Consider the following 17022-nt stretch of genomic DNA (forward strand, 5'->3'; position numbering starts at 1 on the left):
TTTTTTTTTTTTTGGTCTGTCTGGAAGAAAGACAAATGTTTCATAACTCTACTATCTCATTCCCTTGCATAAAATACATTTTTATGGTACCAAATGCAATGTACAGCAGATATAAACAGAAGTAAGATACCAACTTCAGTGACAATGGGACTATCATACTTACATCTGGGGTTGAAGTTATGAGAATCCATAAAGGTGACCGAAAGTGGATCTTCTGCATGGAGTGTGCTTTGATCAGCATAACTCCGATCCATGGCATTCACCATATGGGTCATTTCTTGTCTAGTGTTTCCCATGGCATCCTTCCGTTTCTTGGCCAATTTACTGTCCAACCAAAATCAAGAAAAGAAAAGCTTTAAAAAGTAATCACACTTTTATTATCTAATCGTAACAGCTATTCAGTGGTGAATGAATCTATTAAAACTAGCAGGTTTAGAGTTCACGGTAGCCATATACTTGAGTTTTTTTGAAGGAAAGCTACATTTGCAATTTAAGACATTTAGGGAATCACTATGCATTCAGAGAAATTAATTCAATTCTAGAGGGACTCACTTTTCAGCAGGCAAGTTCAGGATTTTAACTCTACACAATTCATCTTTTTACAATACCAGAATATGGCAATAATAGAAAAGTTATATGCATTCCCCTGCCAATGTTAAAGCACTGTTTATAGCAAATGCACATTATTTCAATATTCATAATTATTCAAATTAGAACTTCTGCCATTGTTTTATTTCTTGTGAGCATATTTTCATTTACATCCTATTTTAGTACATTATGATGGTATAAATAAAAATCTGGGGAAAAAATCCTTAATAGGTAACACCTTATAATTACATTCTCCATTCCGTCTATATCATGATACATGGTTTGATCCTTCCCAGCATACACATTCTTGGGTAAATATATATCAACAAAATGAGCATTATGATTTTATGTTTATTTAAGTTACCAATTATTTTCATTTTTTTTTACTGCTGTATGACGAATGGGAAAGGGGACAACATTTCTCTTTCAATAGCTGCACATTTTATAGGTTTACCTTTTCTACATCATGTTCAATGTTACCCAATGCTCTTTTTAACATGTATACAAAAATGCTGAAACAGGTTATACTGAGTTTGGGACTCAGTGCTACGAATATGCTTATATCAACTACTGATTCTCTTTTATTTCTATCTAAATCCAAGGAAGGCATTCAGTTTTAAAACTAATTTCTTATGTTGGCAAAACATGGGAAGAAAGAAATCAAACAAATAGAGGCTTAATCCAGAAAAATCATTGAACTGAATTTTTTATAGGATGAATTGAATTGAATTTTTATAGGATAAATTTATTTTCTTCCTCAATATACATTTAGCTCTTTGTATTCTCGGGACTAGTCTTGAAACTGGAACCCCAAATTTAGGTCACACTAGGAATAAACCAAGAAAGCCAGCTGGACTTACTTTTGGAACTGTCAAATCTGACTTTGATGACATATAGCTTGAATTTCCACTACTTTTATTCACATATTATTTCATTACTATAGATATATAATTTTATCTGTTTGTTTGTTTTTTGTTAAATGCCGTGGCTGCTATTCTTATTTTGTATATCTACCTCTACCTCTGTTTAACTATTTACCTAGCTATCTAGCTATACTGTTTTTCATGTATAAATTCAGTGTCAGTCACACAGTTTGGCAATCTCACAAGAACTGGATTATCTATGGAATTGATATTCACCTATGAGCACATATTATTATATTCCACAGCAGCAACTAATTGTGTCTCTATGTTATGAGCAATTGCTACAGGCATTATCCATTGCATACTCTAAAATCCACAAGGCAGAGTGATAGTATTAAGTAGTCAACACTGTCCAAGTTGATGCCTATTCTTAACTATATAAATAAAATGTTCCTGTTATTGTTTATCACAACACTTACTACCCTGTTTCCCCGAAAATAAGACATCCCCTGATAATAAACCCAATCGGGCTTTGAGCGCATGCACTAAAATAAGCCTCCCTCCCAAAATAAGCCCTCCCTGAAAATATTTAAACGCAGACCTGGAAATCAGGTAAGACGGCAAGAGTAGCGCCATTTTATTTATTTATTTATTTATTTATTTATTTATTTATTTATTTATTTATTTATTTATTTATTTATTTTGTCGCATTTCTATGCCGCCCAACTCCCAAGGGACGCTTACAACAAAGAATAAAACAATGTGAATAATCCCATAAAAAATGTTAAAAAGAAAAACATTAAAACATTAAAAACTTTAAAAACATTAAAACACATGCACTCCAATTTGTGGCCAAGTCTCGCAAGATTATTATAATGAGATCAACGGCCCAGGCCTGCCGGAAGAGCCAGGTCTTCACGGCTTTGCGGAAGGCCAATAGGGTGGGGGTGGTCCGGATCTCAGGAGGCAATTGGTTCCAGAGAGCCAGGGCAGCCACAGAAAAGGCCCTCCCCCGCGGGCCCACCAGCCGACATTGTTTAGCTGACGGGACCCGGAGGAGACCGACTCTGTGGGATCTTACCGGTCGCTGGGAGCTATGTGGTAGAAGGTGGTCTCGAAGATAGCCTGGCCCTGAGCCATATAGGGCTTAAAGGTAATGACCAACACCTTGAATTGCACCCGGAGACCAAAAGGGAGCCAGTGCAGCTCACGGAGAATTGGTGTAATGTGGGTGTATCTAGGCGCACCCACTATAACTTGCGCAGCTGCATTCTGGACCAACTGTAGTCTCTGAGCACTTTTCAAGGGTAGTCCCATGTACAGCGTGTTGCAATAATCCAACCATGAGGTGACAAGGGCATGAGTGACTGTGAGGAGAGCCTCCTGATCCAAGTAGGGTCACAATTGGTGCACCAGATGAACCTGTGGAAAGATCCCCCTAGCTACAGCTGTCAGATGTTGTTCCAGTCTTAGCTGTGAGTCTAGAAGGACACCAAATTGTGAGCCCGTTCTGAGGGGGGCACTTTCTTGCTCCGCGTACCCCAAAATAATAAGACCTGCCCGAAAATAAGGCCAAGCGTTTATTTCAGGATTAAAAAAAATATAAAATAGGGTCTTATTTTCGGAGCCTTGGTAGTACAGTGGCTTAATGCACCCTGTTATTAACACAGCTGCCTGCAATTTCTGCAGGTTCGAATCTTACCAGGCTCAAGGTTGACTCAGCCTTCCATCCTTTCTAAGGTAGGTTAAATGAGGACCCAGTTTGTGGGGGCAATAAGCTGACTTTGTATAAAATATACAAAAGTATGAAGGCTATTGCTTAACACATTGTAAGCCGCCCTGAGTCTCCGGAGAAGAGCGGCATATAAATCAAATTAAAAAAAAAAAAACACACAGTAAGTGAGACTAAAGATTATCCCAACAGAGATTATCTTGCTGTCACATTATAATAAAAAGAAAGGCAGATGAGCTTGATTTTCCCCTTAAAACAGATGTCACTGAATGCAACTTAATGCCATTAAGACCTACTTAGGAAATCTCTTTTATCATTCTTATGGTCAGGGAAAATCCAGTCAAAGGTAACATAAGGACCTATAATTTGACAATTATAAAAAAATACTACAGTATTGGGAAAGTACTTTAAGTGCTTTGTCACATTAATCTAGATTGCTTCATACTTGAGTCACTTATTAAGACATAAAGATATTTATCCATTTTTGGCTTTTTGTATATGACATATTAAAGAAATGTAAAAGTTCTCATAGCTGCTGGGAAGGGGAGATGAGCAGAAGCTCAATAACAAAATACAATTTTTTTTCCTCAGAAAAAGACAAATAAAAAAAAGATTGAACACTAAATCCTATATTTCTTCGTTTGACCTCTCAACACAAAGTACATCTCCCTCTCTTAGAAAGAAAACTGATGAAGCTCAAAAACAAATAATTTGGCCAAAGTACTTATCTAAGAACATAAGACTAGCCAAGGTCACCTTAATCTAGCATTTTGTTTCTCACAAAAGATGATCAAATGCTGCAGGTGCTACCAAGAATCTGCTCCCTTAAAGTAAAAAAATATCAGTTTAACCAAAGGTAAAATGGCAATATTAAGAAAAGCTATCTCACCAAAACTGTGCATGTAAACACATACAAACAGAGGATGCTTTCCTCCACCCCATACCAAGAAGAAACAGAGAATGAAGCTGGGAGCTGGGAGGACTGTAAAAGAACCACATTAGCCTGAAAACCAGACATCTTAATGAAAATAGTTGTTTTCTACTGAGTAGCTTAAAGAAATTGGGCAAAGAGACTGTCCTTGGTGACTACAGTTTCATTCAGATGGAATTTATCCATTAGAATCCTAAAGGTGCTTTTTCAAGAGGCAATTGGACTTTCTGGTTTTTCTCTGAAGATGTTTCGCTTCTCATCCAAAAAGCTTCTTGAGAGCTGTAGAAGCTTTTTGGATGGGAAGTGAAATGTCATCAAAGAAAAACCAGATAGTCCAGTTCCCTTTTGAAAAATTACCTTTGGGACAACCATGACCTGGATGACTGAGAATCTCCATAGACATCTACTGGCATGGAAGGAAACTGATAAGTAAAAATAAAATGTAGCGGAGATAGGGGAAAAAAAGGAAAATAAAGTATTGTACTAATGAATTTTTTAGGAGAAAAACAAACATTCCCTCTCCCCAATGATAGGTGTCCTACCAGATTTGAAAACATGGAAGATGAACTAATGAGTGTCATGCTGATGGTGAGAACAGATTCAAATTGTTCCATACAGAAGAGGTAGGGGAAAATGCTTGTTTTCCCTTTAATTTAATTTTTTAATTTGATTTTTATATGCCGCCCTTCTCCGGAGACTCAGGGTGGCTTACAATGTGTTAAGCAATAGCCTTCATACTTTTGTATATTTATACAAAGTCAGCTTATTGACCCCACAAACTGGGTCCTCAATTTACCTACCTTAGAAAGGATGGAAGGCTGAGTCAACCTTGAGCCTGGTGAGATTTCGAACTTACAGTAATTGCAGACAGCTGGTGTTAATCACAATGCTATCAGTCTGCTGAGCCACCAGGCCCGTTTTAAAAAATTAAAAAAAGGAACCTTTGTATAGGTAGTCCTTGACTTATAACAGCTCATTTAGTGACTGCCAAATTAGCTTGACAACCGTGTTACTAACTTAACAATTGCAATGATTCACTTAACAACTATGGCAAGGAAGATAAAAAAAATGAGGCAAAATTCACTTAATAAATTGTCTTGCTTAGCAACATAAATTTTGGGCTCAATTGTGGTTTATAAATCAAGAACCATCTGTACAGTTAAATTCTGATAGACTTTAAGATACATTAGTAAAATCCAACTTCTTGTGGCCATATGGATATCTCCATTCTTTTTGGCAAATTACTGAAGTGCTTTTTTTTTTTTTTCTTCTAGGATGTTCATTTCATTTCCTAGTCTAGTTTACAGTCCTTGGATTTCCTGGTAATTGCTCACTGAAACACTAGCAAGATCCAGCTTTAAAATAATTGCTCTATGGTTAAATCTCTATAGCTCTTGAATGGGTGGGGAAAATAATGGTGAAACTGATGGTGATTGTTACAAGTTTCAGCTACTGTCTTGTTGTGTGCATATAATCTACAAAGCAGAAAATCAGAAAATTTCTACATGCTTGTATGTTTACAGGTCCCGAATAAGCTTGTTTTTATTGTTTTAACACATGCTTTGAGATACTTTGCCCTAATAATGGTTGCAGATTATATTTAAAGCTGTAGCTATCAAGGTCTTTTTACAAGTGTAAAAATGAAATGTCATGAATTGAAATACAGGCAATTTATTGCTATCTTTGAATTTTGCACTTTGTTCAAGGCATTTATTGTTCTGATAGCTTTACCATCCTTCACACTAAAGTTTTCAATTAAAGTATTCAATCTTAATGTCCCTCTAGGGAAGAAGAAAAAGAAGGAGGAGGAGGAGGAGGAGGAGGAGGAGGAGGAGGAGGAGGAGAGGAGGAGGAACCACCAGTTACATTTTACTAAACCCTCTTCTGAAGCACCAATTTATAAACCTTCACAAAAATCCTCCAGGATTTGAAGTGGAGTTCTGAGATTCAACCAATGGTGAAATCCAATTTTTTTTACTACCAGATCTGTGGGCGTGGCTTGGTGGGTGTGGTGTAGCTTGGTGGGCATGGCTTGGTGGGTGTGACAGGGGAAGGATAGTGCAAATTCTCCATTCCCACCCCACTCTGGGGCCAGAGTATTTGCCAGTTCTCCGAACTATTCAAAATTTCCACTACTGGTTCTCCAGAACCTGTCAGAACCTGCTGGATTTCACCCCTGGATTCAACTAAAGTAAGGACTGAACTAACTTTCTGGATAGAGCAAGGCAAAAAGTCAACAGCATTCAGTCTTCAAGAAGCAAAGACATGAAAAAGTTAATTTCTATGAAAAGGCCACAGCAGATCTAGGGAATTTCTCCACATGATTTCTGAAGTGATGGTTGCCAGGAAAAGGAAAGTACACAAAGTTTGTCATTCAACAGTCAATAATCTATGTTATAATAATAAACAACAACACCTTCCTTAAGATAGTGTACGTTCAAACTTTCGAGTTGCACAATTATTCATCTGACAGAACAGTGGGTAATGCTAAAAATGTGGAGAAGGAAGGAAACAGATGATTAATGTTCAACTCAGGTTTGCTGTTAGTTACTGAGAATGTTCTGCAAACATTCCAATTAGGTCTAATGAGTTGCTGATGCAGCTCTATTTTGAATCCTAGAATCCTCCCCAAGGACTGCTGGGGCAGAAAAAGAAACATGCTAATAAAAATGGTTGATTCCTCCATTGTTGGGGGAAAAACTATCCAACACTTCCAACCCTCATCTATTCTTAGGTGAAAGTACTGTGGCAGTCACAAACAGAAAATAACTGAAAGTAATAGAAAGATCTAGAAATTTGATTTTGGATAGATACATACAAGCACACATACAATATGAATATTTTTATATCACTAGGTATCATGACAAAAAGTTATTATTTTAAAGAGATACACAAACTGAAAAACTTGGCTGCAAAGAAGCCTTCTTGTAAGATGCCTATGAAATTGAATGTTATTTTGTTTGTGTGTATACATATACATTGTGTATATACTTTTACATGGAGGAGAGCCATGTGAGTCTATGATAGTCCAAAACCAGAAATCTGTTAGCACCTTTTCATATTAACAATTTTAATTAAAAGGCATAAATGTTTGTGAACTGTAACTCATGTGACAATGTCAGATTAAATCAAATTTGGATCCTATATTATCGGTATTGACTTTCTGGAATGTGAACTGTTAGCCACCAATAAAAAAACATGAAGTATGTTCCTCAGCCTGAAAAATTTTGTGCCTCTCCAATTAAAGGAACTATAAAAGTTTTTATCTCTATATTTTTTATAATCAACCTTGCAACTTGAAAATATTTCAATGAATTATTTTTAATAATTATTTTAATAAAAATAATAAATTCTTGAAAATCCAAATAATGTGGTTTTGTAGAAACAAATCCTCGGATTCAGCAATAGTATTCCCCGAACCATAGTATTCCCCCCAAAACTCTCTAATTTTAACAAAAAGTAACTCCATGTACCATTGGCTCTTCGGCTCTTCAGCTCTTCAGCACAGTCAGCTGAGGAAGGCTGAACATATGTCAGCATCGTTTTTGTCTGATTCTGAAATAATGGACCTGCTGGTACTTGGATAACTATGTACAGAATGGGAATTACTATAAGCTAGACTCAGAAATGCAAAAAAATATAATGGAAATAAAGAATGACAAACCACTTCCATATTGTTTCTAAGAAAACAAGACTAACGCATCCCTGAAATCATCGGGCATCACAGGAGAGTTAAGTACTCTTTAGATACTAAGTATAGAAGAGTATTATTAGTTGTGACATAATTCTTCTGCACACATGTACAGAACTACTTCAAAAAGAGTCCTAGTGAGAGGGAAGATATATCCTATGTACATATTTAATTACTTCTAGCTGTGCAAATTGTTATTTAAAAAGGGAATTACAATTTTTCATAATAAACTAAAGGGCATCAGTCTACAGACGTTAAGTTAGGTTTCCTTTTAACGAAAAAATAAGAAACGGTCTCTAAGTAAATCTTTGATAACTTTGCTTTAACTAAGACTTTGACTTAGTAGATTTTGGATGCCATGGACAAAATGTATCTGTTTTTGCATTTAGCCCATTTGGTATTTTTAGCATTTGTAAAATACACATCCTAAAATCACATTTAGATTCTATGCACATTCTCCTTTAAACCAACACGACCTTTTCCCTATTAATGCATTAAATCCACAATTTATTCTGTTTGGCAAATGATTACTATTTATTTGCCAAAGAAAGCTTTATTGCAATGCAAGCTGGTGCATGCCTTATACGGTAGGCATATTTAACTTAATTTTGCTTAAATTCTGCCTATGACAAATCTTTTCAAAATAGCAACAATCAGATATTCAAGCTGGAACATAAACTATATTTTGATATACCCAAAGGTCCTGATTCTTTAGAGAAAAGAAAAATCAGCATTCCTTAGTGATTAAGCAGTGACAGCCCAGCCAATGGATGATAGTCATATATTGTTATCATGTTTTATTATATTGGATAATCTTATTCTCTATTAATTAGCCAAAGTCATTTTAGAACTCATAAACTAATTAACCAGGTTTATTAATAAAACTACACTTTTTACTGCACTTTGAGCATATTTGCCATACTAAATATGGTAAATTTCAACATATAAAAATTGCTCCAGACCTTCCATTATCTTGTAACTATTTCCAGCTATTATTTTGGGAAAAGGTCTTAATCAGAAGGGATGAATGAATTTATTTTCCATTTCCTGAACATTATGGTGGTTGGGAGCAAAGAGATGTAAGAAAATAGAAAATAACTTGCCACTTCCTTGTACTACTATACAGGTAGTCCTCGACTTACAACAGTTCATTTAGTGATCATTCAAAGTTACAGCAGCACTGAAAAAGTGACTTATGACCGCTTTTCAACCTTACAACCATTGCAGCATACCCATGGTCACGTGATCAAAATTCAGACACTTGGAACTGATTCCTATTTATGACAGTTGCAGTGTCCGGGCGTGTGTGTGTGTTACATGATCCCCTTTTGTAATCTTCTTATAAGCAAAGTCAATGGGGAAGCCAGATTCACTTAACAACCCTGTTACTAATTTAACAACTGCAGTGATTCACTTAACAACGGTGGCTCAAAAGGATGTAAAATGGGACAGCATTCACTGAACAAATGTTTCACTTAGCAACAAATGTTTTGGACTCAATTGTGGCTGAGGACTACCTGTATTTACTTCAAGCTACAGAGTTGGATTAAACAGAGGATATTTTTACAGCCTAGGAGAAAAGGTAAAAGCAGCCAGCAATTGAAGAGGAATGTTAAAGGAAAAGGAACTGAGGCAGAAAATATGTTCATTTTTATGTAACAAATATTACCAAAAGGTGACCAGTTGGATCTAATTCTCCCAGTGAGTAAAATAGGAATCACACTTCCCATTGTGCAACACAAAGGATTCTACTGCTGGAGATGGATATAGTCATTTGTTTCCTTTTTGGATGGTAAATCCTTTTGAGTAAATGAGTATGCTCCTTATCAATTCCCTAAAATAAGATGGAGTTACAACCTTCTCATTCAAAAGATAATGTTTAGATACCTAAGTCTACACAGGATGGAGCTCAAGCTTGATTTTAGAATAAAAATACACAGTGGAGATATATTTAATAAAAGGGTCTATGTGTGGGTAGCCTACATCCAATTAGAATACAATAACCTTTAAAAAATAAAGCAACACCCCCCCCCTAAAATTATATGTGGCTCCATAAAAACTGTCAAAATGATATGGGAAATTTTAGTGAAATATTAATCCTATTTCTAGACTTTTTTTTTTTTTTTTTTTTACGAAAAGGGATACTGCATCTTCAAAACATATAAAGAAGTAAAGTCACCCATTTCTACTTACAGGTAGTAGGAGTAAGAATAGTAGCTCCTCCTGGCAAGCAAATCACAGACAGTGGGAAAAAAGAAGCAATGGTGAATGAAAAGCGTGACTCTGTCACATTCAATAAAGCAGAGAAATGTGCGTTTCAAAAAAAAAAAAGAATTAAAAAATCATGTTTTCTTTGTTAGCATTACAATCTTGCTCATGCACTGATTAGCCTTACAGAGCCATGCAATTAAAAAAAAAACATGTTAGCATATAAAAAAAAAGATTTCAATAACAGAGGGAGTTCACTAGAGAAAAATGACATGCTAACACTTCATTTATTGCAGAAAAAAAAATGGAAACCAAATTGGGTTATGTTAGTTCGGCATGCAGCATAAATGGGATGACTGGTAACTATCTAAATGCTATGAAATACAAAACAGCTGTGTACAGTTCTTGTGCTCTAAAGTTTATTTTCCTTCTTCTCTCTTTTAGCTTTCAGTTACAAACTCAAAGGCTAGTAGTGGCGGAGACAGGTTAACCAACAACTACTGTAAGACAATTACGTACAGGTATACAGGCGCAAATTTTTGCTAAGCCATAATGTTTTTATAGGTTTTCAGATGAATAATGTGCAAATAAAGTCATTATGGCATTTGTGTTATGTGCGAACCAGGCAACTATAGCTCATCCAAAAAAAAAAAGGGGGGGGGAGGGAGGGAATTAAAAAGACAACCAGAACAGAGGCTTAGTATTATGTATGAATGCAGCCAATGAACTGTGCTCTGGCATTCTACAGTAGAAGGGTGTGTATATTAAACCCATATATACACACACAGCTGCTGTTTTTAAATCTTCAAACTGAAAATACTGATATAGGCATACTTAGCTTCAAAAATGAGAAATAAAACAAATGGAAGGAGATGATGTACATTTGGAAATATTTCAACAATGGTTAAATAATACAGTATTTGCTACTCAAGAGATGCAGTATCCCTTTTCTTAAAACTCAGCTGTATAACTTTGTAAAACTCTATAGTAACTAATAGAGTTTCCGTCCACTTCAAAATCTGCAGAAAATGATAAGGCAAAGCATAAGGACATCTCTGGTTTGTGAAATCATACACAAGTGCTTACCAATCAATGTTTCCCCCCAAATTTTGGAAAATCTATGCAAGATTAGAACTGTTAAATCTGTGTGAAATTCAGAAGCATTTTTCTGAGTTTACTAAAATGTTGCTGTATCAAAAGGGATACCACATAATGGAATCTCTAATATGTATGCACAGAATTATAATCAATATAATTATTCTATAGCACCTGGAATACACTAAGCACTTTTCTAACACCACTGAATTTACGTGCTGCTATGTATATAAAGAAACATTTCTTTATTCAGCAAAAATATAAGACGTTTCCCTAATTCATGGGAGAATGGATTCATTAAGAACCCAATTAAAATGGAGGCCTGGATGGATACTTTTGACCAGTGATATCAGTTCTAGTCAGAAGGGAAAGAAAGAGCTCCATGCAAGAATCAAGTATCACAGGAACCAATGGGTTGAAACTAAGGTAAGAAAATATATGCTTATGTATATGTGGGGCAAGGTAGGAAATGTTAGTAATGTAAATGGATTCAAATCTCCACTTATGCTATAAAAGATGCTAGGTTTTTTGGCTGTAGTTCCATGTAAAGTTAAGTACTGTACATCATTATAACCTGTGTAAGAATCCAATGGGGAGCTGCTCACACAAATGGCTTATTGGATACTTACTTATCCATTATCTATCTCAATCTCCATCTCCAAATGGCTTTTCACTGGGGAAGTGATCTTGAAGGGTATCCAAGAGTCAAGCTAGGTAGTGTACTAGCCATATGACCACATGCTCACTTTTCTTGTGAAAACCCCTGTAGATTTGACTTCCAACAACAGACAAAGCTAAGGATGGTGGCAGCTAAACATTCAAGGAGGATGAATTATTTCTTTCATTTATGCAAGCTAATTTTTTACCAGATTTAGGTGAAAGGGGCTACTATGGAATGGTATGATCAAGTAAAGAAGGGCTCTAGTTAGCAATGCTCCCTGTAATGCACATCTGACCGAACCTTTTCACTATTTTCTGTATCCTGGTGTTGTGTAAAGATGTCTGTTTATTGCTTATTTTGGAACGGAAGAAAGAAACCGAGTGGCTTTTCTATTAGACTAGTTATCCTCATTTTAAAAAATTGAATCAGATCAAAATTGCTACCTAATTTAACAATGTTTCAGGTTTTGGTGTTGAGGAATTTTGTAGCAATATACTACAGTTAGTGGAGGCACGGTGGCTCAATGGCTTAAAATATGTTGGAGAAGGTCTGTACTCTGGTGTTTTGAGTCCTACCACCACGTGAGAGTGGGAGCTCCCGCCACGTGCCTCAGCTTCTGCCAAACTAGTAGTTCGAAAACATGTAAATGCAAATAGATAAATAGGTACTACTTTGGCAGGAAGGTAACAATGATCCGTGTTTTGCCATATGCTTTGTGCTGTGGCGTGATGTCCTGCTGGCCATATGATCACAGAAATATCTTCAAACAGCGTTGGCTCAATGGCTTGAAGAAACAGTTGAATACTGTCCCTAAAGTCGGCTACAGTTAGCAGAGTAAAACCTACAGGGATTCCTTTATTTTTTACCTTTTATTATAGTTAGTTATAGTTAGTTTATCTATAATATTTATTTATTATAGTTATTTATTTATTTATTTTATCATAAATATTTATTTATGATAGAAGAAACATGTGAATCCAATACCAAATAAATCTAAATCCATCTGGAATAAGAAATTGAAATGTGGGGCTTTCAGGGTCGATTAACACGCTCCAATAATAATACTTCTGTGAAAATTCTAGACAAAGAATTGCTATCTATTTAATGTAACAAACGGGAAGGTTTCCATCCATCTCCTTTTAATCTGAATTAATAGAGTTCATCAGAAAATTCTTACACATTATGAAATAGATCAATGCGATAAAGGTTCACACACTGCAGGGTCAGCAAACTTATTAATGACATGATAAATTAGGAAAGGTGGAGCATAGCTATGAAAATGTCATGCAAATTAAACATGAGATGCTGATGAACTAGATTGGGTAATGAACCGTGCATCTAATAATACTCCTCCACTGAAATTGATTTCCTCAAATAGGAAGAAACCCTCGCTCCACCCCCTGCAAAATAACTCCTCCAACATAATTTAAGGAACTGTTGACAAACTAATTCTGCAAAGTGTAGTTTGTAACAGCATTGAGGTGTTCTCCCTACTGGAAATGAAATGAGAACTGAAAACTTTCTGTGGATCATAGCTGAAATTCACCAGAATGATGGTGAATCCAAGTTTACCAACCTCTAAGACAGAGATGTTTCCCAGGATTAAGCAAAGTGAATTGCAAAATGTCTAGCCCATTTTTTTGAGCTGGACTTAAAGGAAAACTCAAAGGGGAACCTCATATAAACATATGTATGTATGTATGTGTGTATGTAAGTTTTGGTGTATTCGGGTCTTTTCCCGTGGAAGATTGAGAGTATCCTTTCCTCGCACAAGCACGAAGCCGAAGACATCAGCCTGAAGATGACGAGTGAGACCTCATCGAAACGTCGCCAAGATACTCTCAATCTTACACGGGAAAAGACCCGAATACACCAAAACTTGCATGCATGCATACATACATACATACATACATACATACATACACATACATACATACATACATACATACACACATACATATATATTCCCCAAGTCATTGAGTTTCCCTTTTTCACCGTATTTTTCCCCCAGAGTATGACATCTGTATCTCCATGACCATTAATGTTTACTCTACTGGCCCAATTATTCTATATAAGCAGCTGTAAAACTTATACAAGTTAACAGTGTCCTCAGTGTTGCTAGTGGAAAAGCCATTATAATTGATCACAGGTTAGCCTCACAGAAAGGTCTAATAGTTTGGTGTAAATGTCAGCATGAGTGCTGACATTATGATAGGTTTGTAAGGAAGTGTCACATCCCCAGGAGCAGCTGTTGGCTATCTGATATTCTGAGGACATTTCTCACTGGCCTGTCTTTACAGTTCTGACGATCACATTTCTTCATCGTTTGTCAAGGAGAACTTCCAGCTAAAAAGCAAGACAGCTACTTACTGATCTGCCCCTTAATTTGCACAAGTGGATTTCTCATTATTTTTTTACTATGAACTGGTTTGTAGCATTTCTTTTTAAGCACAGAGGTACACAACAGGAAAAAAAAAAGTGAAAGCACTATTGGGAGAAATCACATATGTGTCTAACTAACACAAAACACTATTAGCATACCTAAGGGTTCTAATGCAGACGTTTCTCCTCCATGTTATATATCTCCAGGGGAATCATTGTAAAAAGGCAATACATTAAAAAAAAATCTATTGGAAACCATTAAGACATAAATATGATTTTTAGGCACAGTGTCTAGTTTTTTTCCCTACTTGGAAAACTGAAACAGAAAATTCATTTCACTTTAACATAGATAAGAGATACAAAAATACCCCTATTTTTATTCCTTCCTTGCCTAGAATAAAAACAACAATTTTGCAACTGATCTCTGAAGCAAGACATCCGTAGCTCAGTGATAGAACAACATAGTCTGAATTCATAAAGTCTGCATATGATTTTTATCATTCTCCATTTAAGGGGATCACAAGTGGCAGGTGATGTGAGAGACTTTTAAGTGATATTTTAAAGAACTAGCTCTCTGTCCCATCAGTCCTAGGCTAGATGGAACAAATCACGTGACGTGATAAACAGCTTCATATTAAGCAGCCATTTTGCTCATTCAGATGTGTGAGAGAAATAGAAACGGCAAGGAAAAAGGATCTGAAAGCTATTCGTTAAGTCATATATGTTGATTCTGAAAATGTGTGTCAATTAACAAAATGTTTGAAACTTACCAATAAAGTGTGTTTTAAAAAAATAAAATTATAGATTTTTTTTTCCTTTCAGAATTACTTCTACTTCCAGAAGGTGGTGCTATTGATTTTTGTTGTTACTTTGATATTGCTAAGATTTTTTTTAAAAAAGGAAATGAGACACCATTTAATATCGTTTTGCATTTTAAGGTCTGCAGGCCTATATAGCCCAGTGGAAAATTTATGATAAGGTAATGTGATTTTAACTATAACTTTCATCACTTATAAAAATACAAATGAAGGTAACATAGCCTGTAAAATATTTTCCAAGATAAGTAGGCCAGACATTTCACAATACAAGAGAATAAGGAGGGCTAATTGAAACAGCAAGTTCAGCTTAACCCTAATAAAATACAAGAAATGTTCTGAAGGTAAAAAGGTATTATTTCAATTTCACCGGTCACTGTCTTTACAGTTTGCACAACTCAATACTAAAAAAAAATAAATAAATTGATTTTTACAGTAGAATATTGGTTTCTGACTTTACGAAATACCTTCTGTTTGTGATAAGATGCTCTCCCTACTACCATTCTTCTACAATGAACTGTGAACAAATTTCTTATCATTTATTTGAACAAAAAGAAAATGGCAAATTTACCATACTTACCTTTTTTTGACAATTAATATGACAAGGAGGAGGATGAGAATAAAGACAAGGATTCCAGCACTTATTCCCGCTATTTTCACTACACGGTCAGTCTGCTTGGCTGGGTCAGGAATAACCTCTGGTTCTTCTGTTGCAGCTGCTGGGAGAAACGGTATTAAAAGTTACTTGAACTGTTTTAACCATTGCTCCTATCCAAATGGACTCTGCGTTGTTGCAGTACTGGACCAGGAAGAAGAACTATCTTACACAGATCTACGATATTAGATCCAGGGTGGCACAGTGGTTAGAATGCGGTATTGCAGGCTGACTCTGCCCATAACCAGGAGTTCGATTCTGACGGGGCCCGAAGTTGACTCAGCCTTCCATCCTTCCAAGGTTGGTAAAATGAGGCCCAGATTGTTGTGGGCAATATGCTGCCATTTGTAAATCGCTTATAGAGGGTGCTGTAAAGCACTATGAAGCTGTATATAAGTCTAAGTGCTTGTGCTATTAGGGCAGGCATTTCCCCTCAAGGACTGCTTTTACTTGTACTTCCTGTAAACTGAAAAAAGGTTACTCTCAAATAATGGTTAAAGTGAGAATTTGCCTGTTTGACTGGTAAAAGACATATAAGTCATCGGTCCCCCTGCCCCATTTTTCTATGCATCTATCTAACCAGCTGCTATTAAATCATTCTAAAACAATAATGAGTCTCCCATGGCCTAACAGGCCCCTGTTCTTTTGGTGTTATATTTTAAGGACCAGTTGCCACCAGATGTTGCTGAATCTTTCCACTAGCATGCTAGAAGCGATAGTTGTTAGCAATAGTAGGAGAGCTTTAGGATCGCTCCCTTATTTTAGACTAACCTGCCCAGATATATAAAATATTACTTTCATTTGCTAGATACAATATCAAGATTTTAGCTGTCTATGTGCCATTTCTTGTAACTGATTTTACACTGTTCGTTTATCCAAGTGCATGAATTATACATGAAATAATTAGAGATACCAAAACAAATCAGAATACCTGTAATGAGCTACTGCAGTGCAGGTATTGCCGTATGTTCTGAAAAAATATAAAGTTTGGGCTAGATAATGATTTATGTCTGCTTTACATCCACTCAACAGAGTTCTACTAAACTGCCATTACAGATACATGAAACACTAAAGGTGAAAAGGGTTCACCCCTTTCCCTGCAAACCAAACTCCTGAGAGTTAAAAAACAAAAAATCAGGAAGTCAACAGCAATTGAAAGGCACTACTTCCTACCACATATACAAAGGTATGCTGTTTGTTCCTTTGCAGACAAAGGCAACTACCTTGGAAGGGTCTGCAACATTCAAATAAGCTCTGCTAAAATATATGAAAAATAGAAAAGCTTGCAAGTAAATCAGAGATACAGAATACAATAATTAAAAAGCAGAGTAGCCAGGAATATGCCACCTACCATTAAATTAACCAACAAATGGGTCCCTGCACACCTTAAGGTTTTTAAGG

General features: G+C 35.9%; 1 protein-coding gene across 13 annotated transcripts in view; it reads right to left on the bottom strand.

Moving 5' to 3' along the window:
* Positions 1-17022, bottom strand: part of PTPRK (protein tyrosine phosphatase receptor type K) — a 393200-nt gene that overhangs the window by 36942 nt on the left and 339236 nt on the right. For 8 of the 13 annotated variants that reach the window (XM_034418776.3, XM_087882791.1, XM_034418775.3 and 5 more), the window contains exons 14-15: positions 15547-15685; positions 164-324 (exon numbers count right to left, since the gene is read on the bottom strand). In XM_034418776.3, coding sequence (XP_034274667.1) covers positions 164-324; positions 15547-15685 — 300 coding nt within the window. The remainder of the gene's footprint in view (positions 1-163; positions 325-15546; positions 15686-17022) is intronic. The other 5 variants (XM_034418777.3, XM_087882792.1, XM_087882790.1 and 2 more) reach the window with 1 other exon arrangement.

Source organism: Pantherophis guttatus, chromosome 1 (genome assembly GCF_059756535.1).
Source record: "Pantherophis guttatus breed Tessera chromosome 1, ASM5975653v1, whole genome shotgun sequence".
Lineage (NCBI taxonomy): Eukaryota > Metazoa > Chordata > Lepidosauria > Squamata > Colubridae > Pantherophis > Pantherophis guttatus.